The sequence below is a fragment of the Acanthopagrus latus genome, chromosome 12, assembly GCF_904848185.1.
Source record: "Acanthopagrus latus isolate v.2019 chromosome 12, fAcaLat1.1, whole genome shotgun sequence".
Classification (NCBI taxonomy): Eukaryota; Metazoa; Chordata; class Actinopteri; order Spariformes; family Sparidae; genus Acanthopagrus; species Acanthopagrus latus.
Genome location: NC_051050.1, coordinates 14,715,172 through 14,741,085, shown reverse-complemented (window position 1 = coordinate 14,741,085; position 25,914 = coordinate 14,715,172). Strand labels below are relative to the sequence as shown.

The following is a 25,914-nucleotide window of genomic DNA, read 5'->3' as shown; positions in this document are numbered from 1 at the left end:
AACAAAGCAATAACCTGACAGTTCAGTTTCTTTGAGAATCTCTGTGTAGCTGTGTTTGAACAGCACCTTGCTCAAGTTAAGGGGAGGGAGAGATGAATGGGAAGAGGAGGAAGAGAGAGCAAGGACAGGGAACAATACGCGTCCGCCGACTACAACTTTTGATTAAGTTTACAGGAACTGTTAAGGCTGTGTGCACATCCACTCCGTCCATGTGCCAAATACACACAAGGCATGCACGCAAAAATGTCTGGGATAATGCTATGCTGCTCTGTTCAGGTTTGCAAGTTGCAAAGGAAATCTGAAAAGTAGTTCTCACTTCACCACTCACTTGTTGATCAGCAGTGGAAAAGATGATGGACGGTGAAATCTGCACGGATGTAGGTAAGACAACGTGTTTCATAGTCCATTAGCTAACATTAGCATTCAGCATCTTCCTAGCTAATATTACTGTTTGACTACACCCAGTGTGTTTCACCTCCTGGCCTACAGTAAATAAACATGCTCAAGAATCGTAGTCGTTTTGCAGTTAATTTGTGGCTTTCATTTTATTGTTTCCTGATTGATTGGCAACTGAGAAGGTGGTTCACGAGCTTCGGCAACAGCTAACGTCGACATCAGCTCCTTGGTAGTTAATGTCATTGCTTGATGCTTCGATACGGTAAGAACTAAGTAACTCTAAAATGAGAACGCACATCATGTGCAAATATTTGTAAGCAATCAGTATTGTTAGCTAGGAAGTGGTTGAATGCTAACGGTAGCTAAGGGATTTAACAAATACATTGTTTTACATGGATATACAGCCCGATGCCCTTCTAACATTTCGCTATCCGTCATCTTTTCAGCTGCTGATCGATCGGGACGTTCCTAAGACTTGCAATCTGGACCACAGCGTTTTGACATTTAAGCACCCTGAGCGTGATGCCAGAGAAAAATGGCCACTGTGTGAGTATGGTGAGAGTTCAATAATCTCGGTGTATATAAAGCCTGTGATGAGTCCTTTCCTTGCTCTGGTACATTTCGTCCGACTAGACAGCTGATGAGAACGGGATTCTTGTGGCTGCGACTCCATTCAGCAGATGTCTACGCAGGTGAACAAATATGTACGATTCTGGTGTGACAGGTACAATGTCACTGAATGTTGAACTCATTGAATTCAAGCCCCGAAGTTACCACAGGACACACGCAAACAAACATATGTTAGTCTGAATCTTTTCCCCATGGGCTCCAATAATACCTACAAGTTACGAGCGATTCAGTGAAAGCAAGTAGGCAGGCAACCTGCAGGCGACGTGTGCCGACACACAGGAAGATGTGTATGCATCAGGTGTATACACACTGTTCGTGTCACAGCAGCTCCCGCGCTTGTTCCAACAATGAAGCCATTTCTCTTATTCACCCCGCGGAGATGATGCAGAAGGAAGTCCTTGAAGCAAAAAGCAGTGGTTTTGGTCTTGTGCAACGTGCCCGTGTGCGTAATCTGTTGCGAGTGAAGTTGAGCAGGTCAAGGGGAGGAAAGAGGCTCGTAATGGATGAAATATAAATTTTGGCTCACAGATCTGTAGAGATGATATTTTCCAGCATTAAGTGCAATAAAGTCAAAGTAATTTCTGAAGATTTACACCCCCGGGGAAATGTCAATAAATCCAGTTTAATTTATTTTTAGTGTAGGAAAGGTCTCATCCATCACGAGTGGCATTTTCAGCTGGCGCACTAAGGTGTCATCCTCCGCTCTCTCACACTGACCTGTGTGGGTTTGTGTTTAATTTTTAACTTCACTTTTTGCTTTGTTTTGATGGACAACAAAGCTGTGAGGCTGGCAATATACACTACTTGTTCATCGGTTTGGAATCACCTGATCCATTCACGTTTTCATATGTATTATTCTTTCATAAATCCCTAGTTTGACAAAGATAAAAATGTTTACATTCATTTACAGTTGGAATTGTTTTAGCATCAACAGAAGAGTAATTAGTTGATTAGTGATTAGTTGCTGTCACTGTAACTGTTTTTTTTTCCATCAAGCATGGTAATTTTTTCTTTCTTTCCAGCCCAGAAAGGTTGAAGTGATTCAAGACATAACTGCTTACTGCACTGCTAATTGTGCTAACTAGCTAACAGCAGCTACAAATAGCAGCAGTTAGTAGTTACTGCAGTGATATGCTGCCCTCTGCTGGTTTTGAGGATGAATTCTGATGAGTGGCTAGTTCTTAATTACCTCTATGTTCAGCTGATGTTCCAGTAGTGCTAACCTAATATTTCTATTCTATATTCAAATATGTCTCTTAATATCAATATGTCTATATTGTGAAGTCATAAGAATATTTGCCTGTAAATTCCATCTGTTATAGGCCATATTGTGCGCTATTCCTTTTTAAATCAACACAGATTTTGATGCTGAGCTTCCAGTTTCCAGTTTTTTGATAGTTTGATATTCTTATTGAACTGCTGCTCAGAGGGATCTTTGTCTCTTTCCGTCCTTGCTGTTATCAGTCTAGTTCAACCACTGCACAGCGTTTTGTTACCCACCTACAAAACATCACTGTCTCTTTCTTTCTCCACCCTTAAAGCATGAAAGTCCATTTATGAATAAAGAATAGCCCTCTTAGCCACCCAACTGTGCCGAATCAAACTTTTGTCGCTGGTGATTCCAAACTTCTGAATGGAAGAGACGTATGAGGTTAATTCATACGAATAGCTTATAAGACCAAGAGCTGAAAGTTGAATGTTTTCATATGCGTAATGATAAATCCATATTTTAATCCTTGGAGTTATAAAGCAATCATATAGTTCCCCACCCGTCTGTGAACAGCTGCATATCAGAGCAGAATCTGCAGAGACTCCGAGTGTTTGTTTCTCCAGAAGGTCTTGGCTTTGCACGCCACCCTGATGCACCCGTATGCCACCTTTTACCCGCTCCAACACAAACCTTCTGCAAGCATCGTCTGTTTTGTTTTGATAAAGAGTGTGTAGGATTAAGTGGCATGTAGACGTGTAGTGAGGTTTCGGAATGCAACCAGCTGAGGACCCCGTGTTTCACCCTCCCCTATGGCGGCAGCTAAAAATGTGAAAAACCAGAGCCAGCGTTTGGTTTGTCCTGTTCTTGGTTACTATAGAAACATGGAGATGCAACACAGTGAAGTTCGTGTTGGAGTACTCAGATATAGAGGGCTCATTCACAGGTAATGGAAACGCAACGATTCTTCCTTTCTGGAGATTATATACTGATATAAACTTGATTTGGAATATTATATTCCGTGTCTGCCAGCAGAGCCTCCTCAGTCCTACACACTGGACCTTTAATAGCAGGAGTGCTGACGAGAGGCTTGTGTGCTTTTTAAAAAAAATATGATTTCTTGTCCAATTCAAAATGTTCTGTGTCATCTGCTATCTGGCTCACAGTAGCGCTTTTATTCATGACAGACGTGCAGTTTTTAATATATTTCTAAAGAGTCAGTATTGCAGATAAAAGCTCGAATGGAAAGACTTCTTGTCGAGAGTCTCGTCTCTCTAAGATAAAAAATACTGCTTTGTGTCTGCACTGGAGGGAATTATGAATGTTTGTCCTGTAGCTCTGCTGGATATTCTGTTTTCTAAATTGATTTCAGTGATAATAAAACATTTTTTTTAAAAAATCCTCCATCGTAACATCGAGCAAAAAAAAAAAAAAAAGATACCAATTGTGATGGAGCCACTCTGGTGTCTGTCAGTGACCCAAAACCATTAAGACACTTAATGCTGGTATTTTCGTTTTGATGGAACTTGTCGAGTGCGGAGATAGAGCAGTGGGAGAGAGCGGTGAACAGCAGCAGTCATTTTCTGGGAACAAATGGATCTGTTTTTTGTTTTTTTTTTGCGTGTCAGTAAATCGTTTTTAATGGGAAAACACGCTGTTTCATGGATGTTGCTTTGATTTCGCGAAGGAGTGATCAAAGAATGAAGACGTCTCAAATGTTAACTCCTCACTTTGGGGGAGCTTTTAAGGGATTCACCGGTGAAATTTACATTGGTTATCTTTTACTGTTGAAACAAATAATTCAAAGCTCTTTTATTATTATTATTATTATTATTATTATTATTATTATTATTATTATTATTATTATATTTTTAGCCACTGATTTCCGCTACTGCTGTGCTGACGGATGATCATCAAGGAGGTATAGATATCCCTAATGAAAGTGAGCCGAGGGGTTAAATGAAACAAACCTTAAAGGGGCAGTATGTAGCTTTGGAGAATGCATTTAAACTAATATTTACAATATTAATGAGGTTGTAATAAGAACTTTTTTTTTCCCATAACTGAATAAACAAGCTGTTCTCAGTGGAAAATAAGCTCCCAGGAACACTGATTGAAGCTAGAAATGTGGCAGGGTCCGCCACATATAAACAAAGCAAAACAGTGTGAAAGGATGTCGTCCTTTGAGCTCAGCTTGTTTATATTTGATTCATGCAGTCATAAAATGAAGAGAGTTTATCTATTGAGTTTGTTTAGGCAAAAAAATGAAACCCAAAAAACTTAGTGCACCTTTAAAAAATGCAAGGCCGTTAGCTTCGAACAAGAAAAAAATGCCTTCCATTAGCAAAATTTAGACAAACCGAGGTGAAAGAAATACCGCAGAAGCAGGCGGGGATTTTTCTAAATGCTCTGAGATCAATGGTATTGAGGGGTGCTCTTAAATCAATGAGGAGGACAGCTGATAGAGAGCACTGCTCAGTGGATGATAGCAGATCATTTTTTACTTGGATTATTGCTGTCTCAGGGAAAGTGGATTGGAAGAGATGTCCTGGGCCGAGCAGGCAAGTGAGACATGGGCTTCCTATTAGTCATGTGGAGCAGCAGGTTTTGTGATTATTTCAGACCACTTCAGCAGATCTCAGCCTGACTTAGAAGTGATGTAATACCTGCTTTAAACATCTCCTTTGTTTCGGCTTTATTTCCTGCGCCTCTTCCGATCACAATGACTCCAGCAGGTGTTGCACAAGAGACTCATGGCCGAGACAGTGATAGATGGTGGAAAGGAGGTTTGGTTTGTTTGATACAGTTGGCAGGACAAAAGCTGCCGGTGCCACTGAGGCGTGCGTCTCTCTCTCTGCCTGGTGCTGCATACAGCGTTTATGCACCTTCCTCATCCTTCCCCATCCTTTATCAGGCTGCACATGGGTGACACAGGACTGAACTAGTGCGGGGCTGTTCTGTGCTCCAGCTGCATCTGCTTGCGAGCCCACAGGGGGAATGGATGGTTGTGTGTGTGTGTGTGTGTGTGTGTGTGTGAGTGCATGCATGTGTGTGTGTATGTGTGTGTTGTCTGCCTGTGCGCCAAGGCTGCCAGAAAATATGGGTATAGAGCACAGGGGGATTGCAGGGGCTCCGCACTTACCTAAGCCATTCACGGGGCTCGGCATCACACAGTTGATTCAGCACCTTGCTAATAGCGCACACATTAACTGCAGCACAGAACAGAGGAGGAGTGCAGTAATGAGAGAGAGGGAGAGAGACAGAGAGAGAGAGAGAGAGAGAGAGAGAGAGAGAGAGGCGTTTATTGCCTCTCAGTGCCTGCCCGTGTCTGCGTGTGTGTCTGTGTGAGAGAGGACGTCTGTGTTGAGCAAATGTGTGCACGGTGCGTCTAGTGTGTGTTTGTGGGAGAAAGAGAAATAGAGTGAGAGAGAGAGAGAGAGAGAGAGAGAGAGAGAGAGAGAGGGTGAGGGAGGGAGGGAGAGAGAGGGAGAGAGCGGACGTGTGTTAGTGAGGGCTGGGAGGAAGGATGGCTGCTCACGTTTGAACTGCCTCAAATGCTCAAAGGAAGAGTCAAGGCAAAAAAGAAAAAAAAAAAAGGAAATCCAGCAGAGGCAGAGGGAGAGAGAGAGACAGGCGTCTCACTGGGGGACACATCTCGCTCATCATTTGTGGGGAAGCAGAAGAGATTTGGCAATGCCTGCTGAAGTGAAAGAGGTAAGTGTGTGGTGGAATGGCTCTATTTGCTCTGTACCCTCCCTCTTTTTTTTTTTTTTTGCAGTTTTCTTTTTCTCCTTTTCCTCCCTTCCTTTCCTCCCTTCCCTTCCTTCCTCCCTTCCTTCCTCCCCTGCAGAGAAACTGTAGCCCTCCACGAGCTTTTCTGCATTCTGCCTCTGTCATGATGAATGAAGGAGGCATCAATCGCTTCACCTCCTTGCATCCTCGCCCGCTTGTTTCGGTGCAGTCTCCTTGTGCGCACGGGGGGACATGATGCGAACGTCTTCATCAAGTGTGTGTGTGTGTGTGTGTGTCTGTGTGCATGAGGCTGTGCGTGCGTGCAGATGCATAGGCAAGCTCATGGGGGTGTGTGTGTGTGTGTGTGTGGGGGGGGATAATCGTTGATTGCATTATGAGGGGAGGTTGTCCCTCCAGGGGGAAAATGCTGCACACACTCTGGTAAGTGTATTGCCATGATGTATCAGAGAGACATTAAATCTGACCATGCAGCATTTAACTCTTTGAGGATCAGAGCACAGCCTGAGATTCCAGAGACAAACTTTGAAAAAAAAAAAAGACAATCCATCCCTCCATTCCCTTCATTTTTTCATTATTTTTTTCTCACGGAAGCAGCTTTGGTTGAGTTATGGCTAAACAAAGACGCCTCGCACAAACGATGACGGTGAACGATGCTGTTTGTGCAGAGTCTGTCACTTCAGTCCAGTTCTCTGATTCGCATCCTGCAAAATGTACAGTGTGGCCAACGTGTGCATCACTGATTCAACAGATAGTGGAGGGCAGATGAGTTGTGACAAAGTTGTGACTAATGTCTCCTGACATCAGTGGGCTGATGTCATGCTTTATTATCCAGCGGAGGCATTACTCTTTCAATCCAGCAGCTTTGATAAAGACAAACTGCCGGCCGAGCCTGATTTGTTCCCAAGTCTGATCACTTTTCCCGCGCTGATTTAATTGCGGCCGAGAGTGCCCATTTCTCTGATTTTTTTTTTTCTCTTTCTCCCTCAGCTGGATTTGTGTCAAGTTTCGAGCCGTGGCTTGTGGCTGTTGTGCCCTTGAGCTGGTCACCAAAATCTGAACTCGCTCAGCATTAGATCAGACTCTGTGTCTCTCCCAAAATAATACCCTGGCTGCAGCTGGCCTCAATACTGAGAGTTGACGGGAACAAGATGCTAATCATGTCATTCTGTCTCCTGCATCGCTGCACCTAACATCTATATACCATACCTCGTTTCTTTTTTTTCTTTTTCGGGGCGAAGTCAGATTCAGAGCCGTCATCTCGACCTATTTGGCTCTGTGAGCACACTTAGTTAGTGATGGTGCAGTGAGTTATTTAAATGAGCTTTGACTCACAGAGGCCTGGCCTTCCCTGGAGCTCGAATCGGGGGGGGGGGGGGGGCACAGCACACAGGCCCCTGTCCAGCCTATTATCGTCCTCCAAATCCTTAATCAAGCTGTCTGTAGAGGACAGTAGTACCCCGTCTATCGGCCAGGCCATTCTTCTAAAGCTGCCTGACAATGTCCATCCCAACGTCCCCCCGAGGGTTGTTCGTCTTCCCCGCTGCCAATTTCTCCTGTGCGACCCTTTCATCTCCTCGTCCCTTTTGACACATTTCGCACATGCACATGAGGGGGCTCTTGTGTTTGGTGAGGTGTTTGAAAAGCCAAATCAAGCCCTCTGTCTCTCTCTCTCTCTCTCTCTCTCTCTGACTCTCTCTCCCTCCACATTCAGTCAGCTGCTCACTGCAGCCTGATTTAATGCAGTGGAGTTGAGTTCTCAGCACTTGTTCGGTTTTAATGCCGCAGCCTCGGAAAAAAAAAAAAATGAAGAGAGTTTGGGGAGATTTCACAGCTTCGTTTGCTGTTTTTGGAGATCATATGCATTTGTGTCACATTTCTTGAGATGGAAATTGATACAGAGAGTGAATAAAAGAAAAAAAAAAAGGAGCCATAAATGATGCAGAGGAATTGATTTTCACCAGCCCGACCTTTTAATTACACTCTTTAATGTTTTGATGAGTTGTTTTGCATGGTTGCTTGTCCTAGATTTTGAGAGGACCGCTGCAAACACAGGGGCCTTTTGAGACTGAGAGAGGTGTATCAGATAACCAGATATTGATTGAGATCGCTGGAGCGGCGAGGCAAATATTGTTGTGGACACGCCGAATGCGAAGTTTGCGAGAAAATCAGCATGAAAATTGTGTTTACAGTCAAATACTGCCTCCAGTTCCCTCTCTCAGGCCAAGATGCTGAATAATTGATTCCACTGTTTCACTGTTAATGAAACCCATTTTGTTGAAAAGAGAAGAGAGTTTAAGTTGCGCTTGAACTGAACAAAGGGTGATTTGCAGAAAAGTCCAGATGTTGTCGGAGAAGCACTGCCGGGTTTTAGCGATTCAGGTGTCAGGACTCAAATAACTTAAAGGGGCTTTGTGTTGTGCTGGAAGCCGGCCCTTTGTTTATGTTAGCGGACTTAACGTTATCCACCGTCGCTCTCTGTTAGCATACAGAAGCGCTGAGATGAGCGTTGAGTCACATCCTCCAGACTGTCTTGGAAAATCCATCTCAAACCACCAGTCGAGCAGCCTTCAGCGACTGAAACAAATCATCTGCAGGCTTGTGTAGCTGACTGAGGGACGGGAAGGTCTCATTTATTTCGCGTCATGTCACAATCCGCTCACATGTGACCAGTAAAAAGTTTGGTTGACGCGTGTGAACGTCACAAATCGTCACACAGAGCCCCTTTAAACGACATTAAGCTCACACACAGTCCCATTGCATTGTGGTCAAAGAGCCCTGTTTATACACACTGTACAGAATGTCAACATCTATACAGAGGCATCAAAAGGGTCTGCTCTTGGTAACACTGAAAAAAAAGCAGATGTAACCAAAACTTTCAAAGGTAATTTTGGCCGACAAAGTAACAGACATTCATAAAGAATCTTTGTATAGTAAAGTAAGTATCATTTGTCTTTGTTTTAGTCTTTGCTTTGTTGTTTGTTTGTTTTTCTGTGCTTTAAAGCTAAAAAGAGATATTGTAGGCAGAACATCATCAAATGAAGTTTAAAGGTGCATTATGTAGTTTTGGGGAAGAACGTCTAACCAGAAGAATGAAATTCATTGACTGATTTTAATGACTGAACAAACTTCCTTTAAAAGGACTGCACACATTTGTACTGTTATTGGTTTACATTTGGCGGACCCTGCCACCTCTCTAGCTTTAAACAGTGTTCTGGGGAACTTATTCTCCTTTTATGGATGGCTTGTTTATTCACTTATGGGCATACATACTCATGAGTTTATATAACTACCTTATGAATTCTCTAAATATAGACATTTGGAGTTTGAATTTCTTAAAAAAAAGCCCAAAAAACTACATAGTGCACCTTTAAAGTAAACGTGTAAGATCTCGCATCCTCACAAGGAAGGATACAGAAAGGGAAACCGATATTGTTTCATCTCATGTATGACGTTCCCACCAGCGGACTTGACCTACTAAATTGTAACCGAGACGCCTGGTGTGGATGCATGCCTACCGCTGACAAACACGCCGCCTCACCTCGTCCTGATTTAGTACAGAGCGCTCCGCCGCTCGTGTTTACCTTTTTGTCACTTCGCCTTCTCCTTTATTTCCTGATCCGTAAAAGAGCAAGCCTCCCCCGTAGGAACGCCGTCTGTCAGTTTTTCTACATATCAGAACTAAGTGAATCTGCTCGCGGAAATCGTTAAAAGAAGACGGACAGGAAGTGCAAACCGAAAAAGTTGGTCGATGACTTTGCCCGTCTCAAAAATTGGCTCGTAGCGAAATTTCAAAGGGGAATCGAGCCCGAATTGCCAATTACAGCTAGAATAAATGAAACACCACTCCAGCCAGCAAGTAATTAATGGACCAATCATGCATGCATATATCAAATGATTCTGATACATCAGGAATAAGCTCTACTTGTTTTACGAATAACATACTTTAAAGCAATTATATGCTCACTGATATATTATGAATCCGGCAATCCTGGTGGCTAATTAAATAAGTGGCCTCACATCCATTTATTATATGGCTCTGTATTTTTTGCCATCTACAACTGATTGCTGGCAGAACTGCGCTGAGTCGTCCTGAGTAGATAGCCCAATTAGATTACAGAGAGAAAAAAAATCCAGACAGATATCAGTCTGATTTAAAAATAAGCGTGTCTACTTGTCTTTTTCAGCTTGAATTCAACCGTTCATGTTTCAAATTATGCAGATTATACAATAATGGAGTGAAAACGAGTTGAGCTCTCACCACCGACCGAAGTGTGGCTCCTTCTATCTTTTTCCGACGACAGCCTTAATGACATGGTGCGCTGTCGTGGTGTTGTGTAATGTAAACATTACGTACATAACACACACACAGATGATGCCAGAGTGGTGCTCAGCAGTGACGGTGCCCTTACTCGTTCCTGTCTGTGGGGTTTATAGGAGCAGAGTTCTGAGGGGCCTCCTCCTCCGCTGTCTCTGTCCCAGGACGCCAAAGAGGCGACTCTGGATAACCCATGCACCACCGACGAGCTGGACACGCCAACCTCCATCGCCTCCGTGATGACCTCGACCAATGAGAGCTCCACGGAGACCGACACCCCGCAGCAGACGGACACAGAGGTTCGCGACTTTGTGTTTGGTCACATTTTGCCACCACCTCCTGACCTCCCACAGTGTGTTAGAACAGAGCTTTTGGCTGATGGGCAGAAAAGACCTCAAAAAAGTCTGAAAGCCACTCACAAATTTGACTTGGATTTTTGTATCGTAATGAGTAGTAAAAAATTTAATTTGAGTAAAAGTACATGTAAAAGTGAATTATTAATTACAGTATATTTACATGTAAATATGATGACCCTGATGTTAAATATAAGTTGTGAGATCTATAATGTTTTAACAACCTAAGAGTATTAGTCCACTTGGTAATTTTGAGGCAATCGCTCCTTCTGCTTATCGGTATCAGTGTTTTTGTTTTTATCTGATTGCCGCTAAAACTGATTAATTCAGAAATGCGCTATGTTGACTCTGAGCCAGCATGCAATCTGCAAAGTAATTAGTGACTTAACTGATCAGATAAATATAGTGGACTAAAAAGTAATGCCTCTAAAATCCTGTGCAAAGTAAAGCACAAGTACCTCATCATTTTACTTAAGTACAGTACTTGAGTAAATGCAACAGACCCTGAGACAGTGTGTGAAACTATATGAAAATTAAGGCAGGGTGTTGCAGTAAGCAGTGTTATTTACTAACATATTGAAGGCCCACATTTCATTCAGTGACTAAATTTTATTACATGTTGATTCACGATGTCTTAAGATATCACAGAGAAATATGTTGTGTTGACTAACTGAAGGATTTAGAAATGTAAACAAATCCTCAAATAAATAACTGCACAGTGTGCCTCTAGTGCTCCTCTTGAAAAATCCCTCTGTTCTAAATTTATTATGACTTTTAAGTGACATAAAATGATGTTCCTCTTACGAGACCTTATACCGTTTAGATATAAGGTACTTGGGTGCTTGAAATGTCTGTGTGAATCATCCATTAAAGACACTGTAAAGTTCTCCTCTACAGACGGGAATACAACGCTGAGTTTCAGTTCCGCTGACTGGCAGAGTGAGAAAAATCGCCCTCTGGGGGCGATGATACCATGGAATTTAATGCAATTAGGTTCTGTTTCATCGAGTCACTACGTATTTACATGTTTTTGTGATTAAAATAGTGGGTTTCGCTGAGCCTCTGCACGGAGGGAGGGGTTAAAATCAACACCAATTTGCAAAATTAAATTTCCCACGATTTACTTAATTTGCTTCGAAACAGTAGCTGGAACTCGAGTTGTTTCATCAGACTCCAATCTTAACTCATTTTCAACAAGGGGAATTCATTATTCTTTGGCAGGAAAGAAGAATTCATTATTTACTGGTGGCTCGGAAAGCCAGGGAAGTGCTGAAACGATGATGATTGATCATCGCTATGAGAAATGGGCCGGGGTGGACCGTACAGTTTAGATGAGCAATAAACACGCACTGTGCCTTACAGAAACATGTTCCGTCTATTCCAAGTAAATTAGGACCAAATAGTTCCTGCACTGACTGTTAATTCACCACTTTGGTGGCATTTAATTGGATAGAGGGAAGCTGGGACCTTTCAGACAAATGGTTTTTTTAAGACCAACAGAGACTCAGATTAGACTTTTGTTAGAGATAATAGCTGTGGTGCATCCTTCTAGGAGTCCAAAGCCGTGGAACAAGAGAGCGAACAGGCCCCAAGTGAGATCCAAGAATCCTCAGAGACGCAGCAGGAGAACATCCACGCATCGGACACAACCGATCTCGCATCGACCCCTGAGGTTCAAGAAGACACTCCTACAGAGCCGCCTGTTCTTGACGCAAACACCGAGCCCCCTGAGTCCGTCACACCGGCAGCACCAACCACAGCACCGCCCCAACCTGAAGTGCTCCCGCTGCCTGGCGAGCCTCAACCAGTGAACCCAGACAGGCAGAGCAGAGTGTACACCCTCCCCGACAGCTACAGAGGCATCGGGGGTGACATCTGTCCAGGGTATGGAAGCCTGTCCCGCGCCACCCTCCACAGCTACTGGCCCCCCAAGAACTTCCAGCCCGGGGCGCACTACACCTTACCCTTCCTCAGAGACAGCTATGCTCCCGCAGGACTCAGCAGCCAGACAGAGGAGGATGGATTGAGCGAGCGGGGAGAAAACCCTTTGGACATGAAGCCTGACCACCCAGCTGCCAGTTACCCGACCCTGGGGGGAATCCACCAGTTCAGGCCAATTACCACCATGGAGCTCCTCAGGGAGCCCTCCAGAACCAGGTAAGAGGACGGTACATTAGATCAAACTTTATTGATCCCACAGGGGAGACAGGGACAGGTTTCCATAGTACCTAAACGTGGGGTCAAATACAGAACAGTCCTAACGTGCTCAGACACTTGAGAAAGCAAATCAGGTGAAGATTTCTTGAAATGGCCTATTTGATGCAACCCGGTATTTGATTTGGTCGCCTGTTGCTGTAACTTTCAGGAAAGAGTGAGGAAGGAGGTCAGTGAACGCGACTCGACATAACGTGAACATTTGTGCCTTTCAACTCAACTTTTTTGCAGGAAATCAGACAAGGAAGGTAAATGATACTCAGTCTGTGTCACTAAAACATCAATATGCTCCGTGATAATGAGCTCACCTTTAACAAAGGCTGCGAGACAGCCACTAGAGATCAATTCAACTTTGACATTTAGAGCAAGAATGAACAATAGTTTGGTTTACATGATGGGAAAACAGAAAGACATTGGTCGAACACATGTTATATATGGGGTAAATGTGACCAAATGCATTAACGCCCATTTTATATGGTTTTGGACTGATAAATGGGCTGACTAGATTGTTAAAAAAGCAGATATTCTTGCATGTAGTGTGAGAGAAAACATTTTATACACCCTCAAGATTTAACAAATGTGTTGAATGACTTTCCCTCATCATAAAATATTTGAAAAATCATTTTCATGTGTTTCAAAATCTGCACATCCACTGCATAGTGTCCCTAGTGGTCAAAAACACTACAGGGCACCTTTAAAGCTTTGAATGAAAAGCTGCATAATGTGACACAAAAACTTCCAAACATCAATGTTTCTCTCTTGGTAATTTAGCAGATAGTCCAACTGAATTGCCTTTTTATCTGAGCCTCAGAGGTCTGGCACCAGTCTAATCACAATTAAACAAGAATAGTGTAGATAAAGCAGGAGCCTGTATGTGTGTGTACTGCCACAGGAACGAACACATCCATTCAAATCAACACTATGGCTAATTTTATCCCAGGAGGACCTGCTGTGATAATAATAATAATGTATTACACTTTGTAGCCGCACACCTAGAAGTCACCTCATCCTGTTCCTGTAAGTCGGCCCGGACAAAAGAAAGACAGATGGACAGCAGTTAAGCAGCAGCTGGTATCAATCAGGAATGGCAGCCTGCCGCAAAAAGTCGATAAATAAGGAGGTTTCACCTGTTATTGCCTGCCAGAAGCTTTTCCTCAGCCCATATAGGTGACAGAGCTGTTTACAAAAGGATAAAAGCGACTCACTTATGCCGTTAAACTCACCGGAGCCCAGTTTATTAGATTCCCAAATGACACTCGCACCTGTTGAATACAAAGGGAATAGTTTGGCTTATTCGCTCCCTTGCTGATAGTTGGATGAGAGAATCAATACCGCAATCACATCTGTCTGTTAAATATTAGATGAGGCTAGGGGAGAGTTAGCATAGCTTAGCATGAAGCCTGGAGGTAGAGGACAAATAGCTAGCCTGCATCAGTGAGGAGACTCCAGGATGTCACAGACTCATAGTGTGGTACAGAACTGCACTGTAAATCCAAAACATGTTGTAAATATGTGATAAGCAAATAACATGTCATATGTTAATTAGTGAGATTTAGAGGTTCTGGAAGGTATTATTTGTCTTTAAGTGGAGCCAGGCTCACTTTTTCCTCGTGTTTACGGTCTTTATGTTAAGCTACGCTAATTGGCTAATGGCTGCAGCTTCGCAGTCCGCAGATAGTATTGATTCTATCGAGGACTGAACTTTCCCAAATCAGAAATAGATATAGCTCAGTACAATTTGAAATATATTTTATAAGTAAAATTTGAAATAAAATGAATTTATGAAATGTGACATAAATACAGATTTCCGCTTTAACATGCATTTATATTTATTTATGTTTTAATTAATTCAACTACTTATTTAGATTCCCACTACATTTTCCATTTAATTTATTGATTTATTCTCCTTTTAATGTATTTTAAAATGTTTCCCCTGTTTATTTTTTAAATACATTCAGAAATTAAAAAACATTGTTACATAACGTGAAAAATAAGGTTGGAAATTTGAATTCATACAAAGGTAAACAAATACGGGGCAAATTAAAGCAGAGATGTCACATTTGATAAATACATTAATGCCAACATTTACAGTCAATTTTTATTTTTAAGGTATTTAGATCATTTAAATGAGGGAAAATAATCCAGATCCTAAAATTCATCATTGGGGATTATGTATGTTTTATTCCTGACCCCTGCACGTATGCTTGACTTTCTGTGTCTCTTTAGAGGCGGCTACGACGACGCCTTTATGGCCCAGCTCGAAGGGAACCTGAACCCTTTCTTCCAGGCCATGTGCCGAGCTCAGACCCTGCAGTTCCCCCACAAACGCAGCAGCATGGTCAGCCTGGACAGCGTCCGCAGAGACCCACGCTGGAGAGACCCCAACCTGCACGAGGTGATCTCGATGCTCAGCCACCCAATGGACCCTGTGAAGTCCAATGCTGCCGCCTATTTGCAGCACCTGTGTTATGAGAACGACCGCATCAAGCAGGAGGTCCGCCAGCTGAACGGGGTGCCGATGCTGGTGGAATTGCTAGACCACCCCAAACCTGAGGTCCACCGCAAGGCCTGTGGTGCTTTGCGCAACATATCCTACGGAAAGGACCACAATAACAAAATGGCCATCAAGAACTGTGATGGCATCCAAGCTTTAGTCAGGCTGTTGAGGAAGTGTAGCAGCATGGAGGTCAAAGAGTTGGTCACAGGTACGCCTCGATTACTGACTCTTCCTGGGGCCATTACCTGCGGTCCTTCATTTTATTTTGACAGCTTTTATATTGTTTCCCCTGCAGGCACTCTGTGGAACCTCTCCTCACATGAGCCACTGAAGATGATAGTCATCAACAACGGGCTTCAAACACTGACGGATGAGATTATCATCCCACACTCGGGCTGGAGGAAAGACTCTGTCGACCCCTCCAAACTGCTGAGCGCTGAGTGGACCACAGTCTTCAAGAACACCAGTGGATGTCTGAGGTAACTCTGAGGTTGCACTCGTGGAGCAAACAACTGCAATGAACAAACAGCTGCTAAAAGCCCACTTTGTGGTGGAGCGAGTTTTCGCAGCTTTGCTAACAAAGTCGTTTCCCGCAGGAACGTGAGCTCAGACGGGGCGGAGGCTCGACAGAGGCTGAGGGAGTGCGAGGGGCTGGTGGACGCGCTCCTTCACGCCCTTCAATCAGCTGTTATCAACAAAGACACTGACAATAAGGTCATTAAAGTCACCACATCACACAATAATACTAAAACTTTTGCTTGCATAAGTGAATTACTGTAACTTTATCTCGCCGATTCAGCATAAATGATAAATTGATGTAGCCTGTACAGAAAAGCATTTAATGCAAATCACCAACTTTAATCAAAGCATGGATAAATATCTCCAAAGCACGCAACACTTTCTCAGAATGCAATTAAGAACAGTCACCAAAACATTTTATTCTGTAAAAGGGACTAAAGAATTAGTCAGAGGAGATGCTTTGTATAACATCTGAATCACTCTCCTCCACGATTTAGCCAGTGGAGAACTGCGTCTGCATCCTGCGAAACCTGTCCTACCATGTTCACAAGGAAATACCAGGAGCGGAGCGGTTTCAGGAACCCCATGCCAATCACCTGATGAGGTCAGTGGGGCACCAGAAGAAGAAGAACGAGCCCGACTGTTTTGGAGGGAAGAAACCCAAAGGTTGGTCGGCCATCGTACATCATGACATCTGAGTAATCACAGCTAGCTGAGATACTTCAGTGTGGGTTGTTTTTGATTGAGAACATCGAAAACTATTTTATTTGTTGTTTTTCCTTCTTGTGCCTCATTTTTATTGATTAATAGGATCAATTATCTCGGTTTTACGTTTGCTCACAGCATATAATCAACAAGTATCTCTTTAAATGGACCATTTTTTCTCAGTTGGACATTTTTTTTTAATTCAATTCCAGCGTGTCTTGGCTTGCAGCGCGGGTTTCACATTTCTTTTCCCTTTTCATTCCAATGAGAACCTGAATATTTCATAACATGCAGGAGCTGATATATCTCGCCGTGCGGGGTGACTGCCAGGTTCCAAAATTGAAAAGAGCTTCCTTGTGCTCTGTTTCATCGATTCGGGGATTTTTACACCATGAAACTGATGTAACAACCATGAAGGTTTTCAAACTGTAAAAAAAAAAAACCCTTTTGGCTGATGTGCAGTGATTAATAGACTGCAGCAGTTTGTGCTGCAGGGAACAACTTTATGGAGGAACTATGGGGTTAGAGTTTATTGTGATTTCAAGCTTTATAGATTTATATCGGTGCTAACCTTTCAGCTAGTTGTGCAAAATTGACATATGCCTCTCTGATCCAAACATTATATTACACCAATACTGTCGAGGTGAAGGAGCTGTGTGTTTTCTGGTGCTCTGATGTCATTTTCCAGCACGATCTAACCCTTGACATTGTCACTCTCTCTCTCCCCCCACCCCTCGGCCGTATCCATCAGAGGAGTGGTTTAATCAAGGTCAGTCTGCTCGTTACTGCTAAAATATTTTCCCGGCAGCTAATATTAGGGGTTCGATACCACATTTAATTTGCTGTCATGATCTGTTGGTGAACTGATATAATGAGAAGTGGTGTTTGTGTTTGTGTGCATGTACATGTCTGTGATGTACAGGTTGGAAAAATGGATTTTTGGACAGAAAGTACGGTACATTGGATTTACCGAAACGTTCAGAACAAATGAAAGGTACACAAAAATGTGATATCAGCTTCACATAAAAACACAAATACTGACTGCAGTGTGTGACATTTGGGAAACAATACACATCAGGCTTAAAGATAATAGCTCAAAGATAAGAGAGCCTCTATTTTATATCATCATCACCACACAGCGTGATCTGTAATCAAGCATCGGCATCACTTTTGTTTCTTATTTGCTTTGTATGCATGACACTGGCATGGCCTGAGAGCTAATTAATTGAAATGCAAAGCCGCGCATCAGCACCTGCACCACTTGACGAGAAGTTCATTACTAAAACGAAATGACCCGACAGCCGAGAAACTGATTCTTATCAGGCAAAATCTCAGAGGAGGAACATTTCCTGGAATGTCCTCCGGATTCTTTATGACCCAGGAACCCAGAGATGTCTTTTATTTCATACCTTTTGTGTAGAATCATGGGTGTTTTTTTTTTGGTTCTGTATGAAGAAACTGTGGGGAATGAGATGTCACAATACTACTGTAGGGCTGAATACTGTATGTGCTGCTGTTAGAACAGAGATCAGAGCTAAGCTGATGCCTCCCACACACCAGCCAGTGAATGCAAATCAGAATGACAAGCATGTTATGGTCCCAGGTCAGCTTTACACTACTTGTCAGCCATCCAGCAGCTTTTACTGCCACGGCACACACAAAAAACCTCTGCAGGAGTTTGACAGCGCTGTAATTTCACCCTGTAGACGATTTAATCAAATTCATCTATATATTTTGCCAATGACCCAGTGACCTTAACTAACTAGACAGAAAAAAAAAACATGCCGAACAATGACAATATATTTGCATTTATACAAGCTGTTTTGGCAACTTAAAGCTAATTACTAAGTCTGAAGACTAAGCTCCACTGCTCAACTCTGTCCGTGTTTGTCTTTGGTGTTAAAGGGCTAGAGCTGCTGTACCAGCCAGAGGTGGTGAGGCTCTACCTCTCTCTTCTCACCTGCAGTCACAACCACAACACGCTGGAGGCGGCGGCGGGAGCGCTGCAGAACCTCGCTGCAGGACACTGGGCTGTGAGTGGATGGAAGAGCCGCTTGTGGTATTTCTCGCACTCATGACTCTGCGCAGGGGCTGTGATTGTGGAGTGCGCTCCCAACCTAACAGGAATCACGGCCTCGTTTGTAAGGGGTTATGTGCCGCTGCGCACCAAAAGCTAGTAAGTGGAGATGTTTCAGTTACATCTTCAACAAGGGACCTTTGACCACCAGATTCGAGTTGGTTCCACTTTGAGTTCAAGTGGACGTCTGCGCTTGATTTGAAGTCATTTCCCCGAGGCAATCTTCAGATATCGCGCTCACAATACGTAGGGGCGGACAACTCATAAACATGGTGCTTCCAGTCGGCACAGAAGTGTAAAAAATGTTCTCTGTAGGGCAGGAAATCAGAGCGTTGGACTTCAAATTGATGTTGTCCAAATAACACTTTGTTGGCCCGTTCACAGAGCACTCATGTGTATTCATATTACATCGTCACGGCTGCTGTCGTAGTGTCCAAGTAACCCTATGGATCAGATCCAGGCTCTGTCAGTAAATGATATCATCCCTGTCTCTCGCTCGCTGCTGTTCAGCTTTAGGACAGACTTAGGAAAAAAGCTGTAAATGGCTGCAATGTATCTGTGCAGTCGCCTGAATAAAAAAGGTTAGCAAATAACAGATACGTTCACATTTGTACATGTCAAAGGCTATGTACCATATTGACATTTCAATCCGTGTCATATCATATTTACATAACATGTATGAGCTGACCTGTCATATGAGGATGGTGATGGAGTCAAAGGCGGGAAGGCTGCCAAGCCAGTGACCGCAGTTCAAGACTGTGTTTGAACATTTAAGTGAGAATCTACTGGAAATTTTCTGGAAAGTGTCCAGACTTGTGTGGCAACAGAAACCAGATATCTTTGACAGGAAGATGGGGCATATACCTGCCATGTCTGTGCAGACAACGCTTGTATTTAAGCCAAAAATATGATCTCTTCTCTTACCTTAACCAAGTGGTTTTTGTTCCTAAACCGAACCAGAGCGTAAGCACAGGTTGTCACAACCTACCAAGGTGCTGGCCTGACTGAGAGCACTTCGGATCATACTGTCAAACCTGTGATCAGTGGGTAACCTGCACTACCTCCCGAGCCACTGCCGTTAGAAGTATATGTTCAGTCTGAGGGTGGATCTGCCTTTTCATAGCCGGTCTGCAGTATTACGTGAGGGCCTCTGCATTCCTGAGGAGCTGCATCAGTGTTCCCTTGTGCTGATGAAGGAGGGAGGTTTGGGGTTGATCATCTTAATCTAACTAGACTCTCCTGATTAACGTTGTCAGCAGCCTGCATGATCAAAAAAATCACTTTTACTGCTATGTACCCCAAGCTGATCCACGGGCCTGTCAAATAATGTGCTTCGCTAAGATATACTGTGCAGTGAACGTCAGTATAATTTAAGATCGAGGCTGAGGCGGCGATCAGATTAAAGGACTTTTAAAATCCTTACGTTTTAGTTGCATCACGCGCAAGAGAGCGGTGGAGCAGGTAGAACTTTCTCAATGCATATTTGCATTGGCATGGTGCACTTGTGGTGTTGGCAAAGGCGAAGATGTGAAGCAAAATATCACGTATAATTTCATAACCGTCACTCAGCTGTTCCCTGTTTGCTTTCACAGTGGTCCAGCTACATCCGCGCCACGGTGAGGAAAGAAAAAGGGCTGCCCATCCTTGTGGAGCTGCTGCGCTCGGATGTGGACAAAGTGGTGCGAGCTGTCGCGATTGCTCTTCGCAACCTGGCGATGGACCGGAGGAATAAAGACCTAATAGGTACAGGCTTTCAACTCATCGCGCACGGCTCTACACCCGCACACTCAAGCTAATTTGCTTTATTGTTCCAGGGAGCTACGCTTTGAGGGACCTTGTTGGTAACCTGCCATGTGGGCAGCAGCACCCGGCGAAGAATCTCGAGGGAGATACGGTGGTGTCTATTCTGAACACCATCCACGAGATCATCACAGACAGCCCCGAGAACGCCCGAGCGCTCATACAGGGCCACGCTGTGCAGAAGCTGGTGGCCATCAACAAGTCAAGGTGCTTAAAAGCAACACAAATGATCAAATCATAGCAGGACAGCCAAAGTAAAAGTCTGAAAAAAGGTCCTCTATGTCAAAATAAGGTGACAAAAAAGATAAGAGGAAACCGCACTGCTTGTATCGGATTTCATGCTGCATCTGCTTGATATCTGTTTATACTGATACTGCCTCCATGCAATCGCACATGATATTATAAGCATCGCATCCCAGGGCAATAAGAGCTGGATTTTAATCATCAGGACAGTGCTGTCTCAGAGCTATCCTCTGTTGTTTACCACAATGCCTGATGATTTGTTGTCAGCCAATCAGCCCGGGAGACCAAGGCGGCTTCCCATGTGCTCCAGACAATATGGGCCTACAAGGACCTGAGAAACGCTCTGAGCAAGGCAGGCTGGAACAAGAGTCACTTTAAGGTGTGTGTGTTACCGTTTGCTGGCCAAGAACATAGAGTCACCGTGCATAATGAACATAATGAGTTTCAAGAGTAACACATCTTTTGATTTGATGTGGGGGGTTCATCGAGAAATAACAGCTGTCGAACGTAGATAAAGACAAAAAAAACTGCATAGGTGCAACTGTGAAATCTGTGTTTTTGTCAGATAACAAGAAAAATAGGGGACAGAGAATTCAGGCTTGATTTGAATGCAGAAAACTGTGGCCACTGAGCTGCTGAAGGGGATCAATAAATTTAAGCTTATAGTCCCCTGTTGCATCCAAGCTTCAGGAAAAAATAAAAAGGTGTGTTACTGTCCAAAACTGAGAATAAATCAGTCCAATCAAAACAAGTATGACACCCTTTCTATAAAATTAGAACAGCAGGACAGCATCAGAATCCTGGTTGTCATCCAGTAACATAATCCTTTTTGTCTCTCAAAGCCAACGACTACGGGAGTGACTAAAAAATCCAAGAGTGGGAAGCAAGGCAGCGATGACATCACCTTGCCTCTCATGGACAAAAACCAAGGTCAGCAAATCATTGCATGCGTTCCGTCAGCGAAACGTTATTAAACCCTCATCTAAATGAGAGAAGTGTCCTCTAGCACGGGGAACAAAAAAAAACAAAAAAACAAAAATACAAAAATGCTTTTTAAATGTGCCGTGGTTCTCGTCACGTCGGGGACAAAGATATGGGCATTTTCAGTCCCGGTCTACAGTCTTCTGAATCATAGCCTTAAACCAATGATGTGCTGCCAAGGTTATCAGTGCACAGACTTGGCTTATTAGCCTGAACAGTCTCTCCCACAGGCAGGGCAGGCTCACGCATCACCAGTCACATTTCATTTAAACGCTGTTCCAAAAAAGGGCACCCGCTTTACCCTCGTCACGAGCGACCCCTAGCTTCACCACTAAAAACAGGGATTTTCTCTAAAAGGCTTCCTGATGAATTATGAACATACGTTAAACTCCCTTTGAAATATGAATTCAGGGGAATTGGATACAAACCACTTTTGATGAATTATTCCACAGTTTCTGCCCATTTCTATGTCTAGTTTTGCAGCCTAAATAAATATGTTTTTTCTCTTTGGAAATGTTTTTTTACTTTAAAGGGGTTATAGGTGCTCATCCTATGTGGGCATGGGTTAGAGCTGCAGTGTAAACTCTCAGAAATACATTGATTTACTGCAAATGAATTAAATATGTTCAGTGATTCAGTGCTGAACACTCATTTTTGTATCTTCTCAGATGTGAGGCTTTGCCCCGTTGATACCTGACCTTTAGACGGCAGTCAAAGATGTGGCATGATTGTATTTTTTTTTTTTTTTACCCTACGTGAAATGTTCCCAGATTTTTAAGGGAAATCATTAAATAGGATGCCTCAATTGAACTCCACCTGTCGCTATAGAAGGGTGGCATTCCTCTGGTGATCTAAAAGGACACAGAAGACAAAGAAAAGACATTTAGGCAAAAAAAAATGTGACACATTTATTGATTGAAAAGGTTACAGTTTACTTTTCTGCGATGGAAAATCTCCTACATAAACTCAAAGAGGACATAATCCTGTTCTTTCCACCTGTTCTGTATTCTTGTTATGACAGGCAACCTTTAGAAAGCTCTGGCTAACATCTTACTTTAACATTAAATTGACTGAATGATTCCCCCCTTAGGTTGTATCTTATCTGAACATATGGGCCAAATGACATTGTAGTTTATTTGTTGGTTTTATTTTTGTGTCCTGATCTGATTCAAGTAACCAGCAACTAAAGGCATTTTGTAGTGGAGTACAGAGTAAATATTCATATGATTATGTACTAGCAGAAAATGGAAATAGCCCACTCAAATACAGTACATGAACCTTTAAATAGAAGTACAGTACTTGCGTAAATGTACCTAGTTATTTTTAGCCTCTTTATTTAACTGACATTTTGCAAACTGATGCTCTAGCAATGACTTTTTTTGTGGCCAAAGGACAGAAACGTGGAGTTCATGAAGTGTTTTATTCTAAAATGATTGAACTCACAATTCCCAGAGGTGACTGATTGACAAAGGATTTTCCCTACAAACCGATTTACAACCGTTGTTTTGCTCTCTTCATGTACGTTTGCTCTGTCTTTGTCATATTCTCTTCTGCTAATACCAGCGTCATTTTCCTTTGCAGACGTATATTCCACTTTAGAGCCAAATGACAGAGTTGGAGACGGAAAAGGGCCTGTTGTGGAAAGAGACGCTCTCCAGGTAATCTGACATTTGGATGCGCTGATTGATTGCATCCAAACAGCTTCTTGACAGAATTTTGTTTTGCTTATTTACCTCAAAATGAATTCATTACCAATCATATGGATGTGCAGGTATAAGGTAAGGTTTGATTTCAGGATTGCTTATCTTGTGAGTCGCTATTCATGCAAATGAACCAACACCAGTGGTGTGCATATTTCTTGACCTAGGCGATAAGTGAGCGGAAACACTTCATCCGAGCTGGCAGGCCCGCGGTGGGCCTCATGGATAACAAACCGCCGCCGCTGGACTCCTGGGTGTAAACATGACAACACGGCCGGTCGAGCCAGTTTAATCCTGTAGAGACACTTTTCCATTGGTGAAATACGGATTCGTGCCATTTAATCATTCTTGTACAGACAGAGAAAAACACATTCGACTAAAAATAGTTTCCTTTGTTTACAGGAAATGACGTGCCAAACATTTACATGTATTTATTACAGAGGTTATTTGGAAAATAGACTTGATGGGTTTTGTCGTTTAGGATGATGTACTGTCTGTCTGACAGGACGGATTATGTATGACATCTGAATTAGCCTAAATATGCAAGAATCGTGACTCCAAAGAATATATGACATATAGAGTTTGAATTTTACTGCTACACAAGTACGAGATCATTTATAATACTTCTAGTTTGTCGAGCCATCGAGGCCTGAGGTGACACGTGGAGCTGTTGTCATCCATCCCCGTGGTTTCTGGGCTGGGGACCATTCTGATATGAAATCATTTTAAAGATATTTTTGGTCCGTGTTTGAGATAATTAGGATTAGGGCTGTCGTCGGCCTCGTCATCAGAACATCTGAATTATTTAGAATTCCGTTTTAATGTTGACAAACCTGCCATCAAACTAGACTGTGCGGTCTTTAGCGAACCCCCTCTATTCCATTTGTTTTCACGATAGGCAAAATGGGATTGTAAATGTGTAACAAAGGACTGTTAATATTCCAAATGAAGGTATTTATATTGTAATATTTATTGTAATACCCATGTTATTAATTAAAGGTTATTGATGTGTATTAGCTAATACCAGTAAGTGATCCTACATTCAATAAAACTCTGCTTTGCAGTGGTCCTTTTTGCAATGCGATGTTGAATGACAAATGGAAATAAACAATGTGCATTATTTCTCACTTTTACTTGTATTCTGTTTTTGTGTCCTCCTTCAGTTTTACCAGCGGGTACCACCAGCTTACATTAAACAACAACCTCACTTTTATTTGTTCTGAGCTAGCCTAGATTAAAGGAACAGTCCACCCAAAAATGACTCCGTGATTTCTCTGCTCAATTTTAAGGCGGGTTAAGTTTTGTAGTCTACAAAATATTTTAGGAGATTCATAACGAAACAGCGTTGCAGCATTCTCCTAAACTACTTTATTAGATGGGGACTTGTGATGGGGACATTAACTAACTAAGGTTCTGTGCAGCTCGTCCAGCGTAATCGAGTTGTATGGAGCCATTTTTAATTCTAGGTTAAACAAATCCCCAGCTATTTCAGTTGCTAGGGAGGATGCTGCAAAAAACCCTTTGTCACGGTCAAACTAAAACTATTAGGCAGTCATGTTGTTGTCTGATGTAAATGTGTTTGCAGACGGGGCTAATTTGTGTTGACTAGACAGACGACGCAGGCTAAAAAATGATAAACCTCTGCTTTATAAGGACTTGAACTCTAAAGTGGCTTAATCGCAGCTACAGACACAGCTAGACAGGTGGGTCATGTTAGGCTGAATGCCAGTTTGCAGCATTTGTCAGCTTTAGAAGAGGTCTGGCACTCAGTACAATGATATGCAAGCTTTCAAGCCACAAGCCTAACGGAGGCCACGTCTGTGCCAAACTGCAGGTGCATTGGCCAAAAAAACATTGAGAAATGTCACCAGTTATTCAGGGGGAACAGTCTGGAAAACATGCTCACCTTTCAGCCGTCACAAGCTGAAATTAACAATCAGTTAACAACATGTTGGACATTCCGGACAGATTGAACAAATACGACGCATGCAAATAATGTAATATAACATCTTTCTACAGCAGTGGTCTTAATATATATCGGAATTATTTAGATTACTTTGTCTACCTCCAGTATATGCCCAGTTTTTAAAAATGATATTAGATTATTATAAGCTGACAAAAAACTATAGAGAAAAAACCTAAAACGTAACAAAATGTACCTCATTAGTCACAGAGTTGGCAAAAATTGATTAAAACAATAATTCTGGTCTACATGTACATAATCAATGTACGCTATACCTGTAATATAAAATATCTAGTGACTCAGCAGTGGATTATCATGAATTAAATGGGTCCCCAGAACACTGTTTGAAGCTAGAAAGGTGGCAGGGTCCGCCAAATATAAAAAAAGTCAAACAGGATGAAGTTGTGTTGTCCTTTAAGGTCAGTTACACAAATAAAGTCTTTTTTTATTTAGTTTGTTTAGGCTTTAAAAAAAAGTCACCCAATGAAAAGCTTTCTCATCTGATTAAAATTTCTTCCCCAAAACTGCATACTGCAGCTTTAACTTCCACATAATAGAGAG

At 42.7% G+C, this 25,914-nt stretch overlaps 1 protein-coding gene across 3 annotated transcripts; it reads left to right on the top strand.

The window, feature by feature from the left end:
- Window positions 1–24,506, top strand: arvcfa (ARVCF delta catenin family member a). 3 transcript variants are annotated; one of them, XM_037118403.1, is made up of 17 exons: window positions 1–381; window positions 843–942; window positions 10,421–10,600; window positions 12,207–12,811; window positions 15,095–15,573; window positions 15,661–15,844; window positions 15,962–16,079; window positions 16,382–16,550; window positions 17,341–17,358; window positions 17,512–17,583; window positions 18,495–18,622; window positions 20,259–20,409; window positions 20,481–20,673; window positions 20,977–21,088; window positions 21,552–21,639; window positions 23,272–23,348; window positions 23,558–24,506. In XM_037118403.1, exons 2-17 carry the CDS (start codon window positions 919–921, stop codon window positions 23,648–23,650), a joined length of 2,691 nt encoding a protein of 896 aa, XP_036974298.1. In that variant the 5' UTR covers window positions 1–381; window positions 843–918; the 3' UTR covers window positions 23,651–24,506. The 3 variants fall into 3 exon arrangements, with proteins under 3 accessions (XP_036974298.1, XP_036974300.1, XP_036974299.1); XM_037118405.1 differs by lacking the exon at window positions 17,512–17,583; XM_037118404.1 differs by lacking the exons at window positions 1–381; window positions 843–942 and adding an exon at window positions 5,586–5,947.
- The last annotated feature ends 1,408 nt before the right edge of the window (window positions 24,507–25,914 follow it).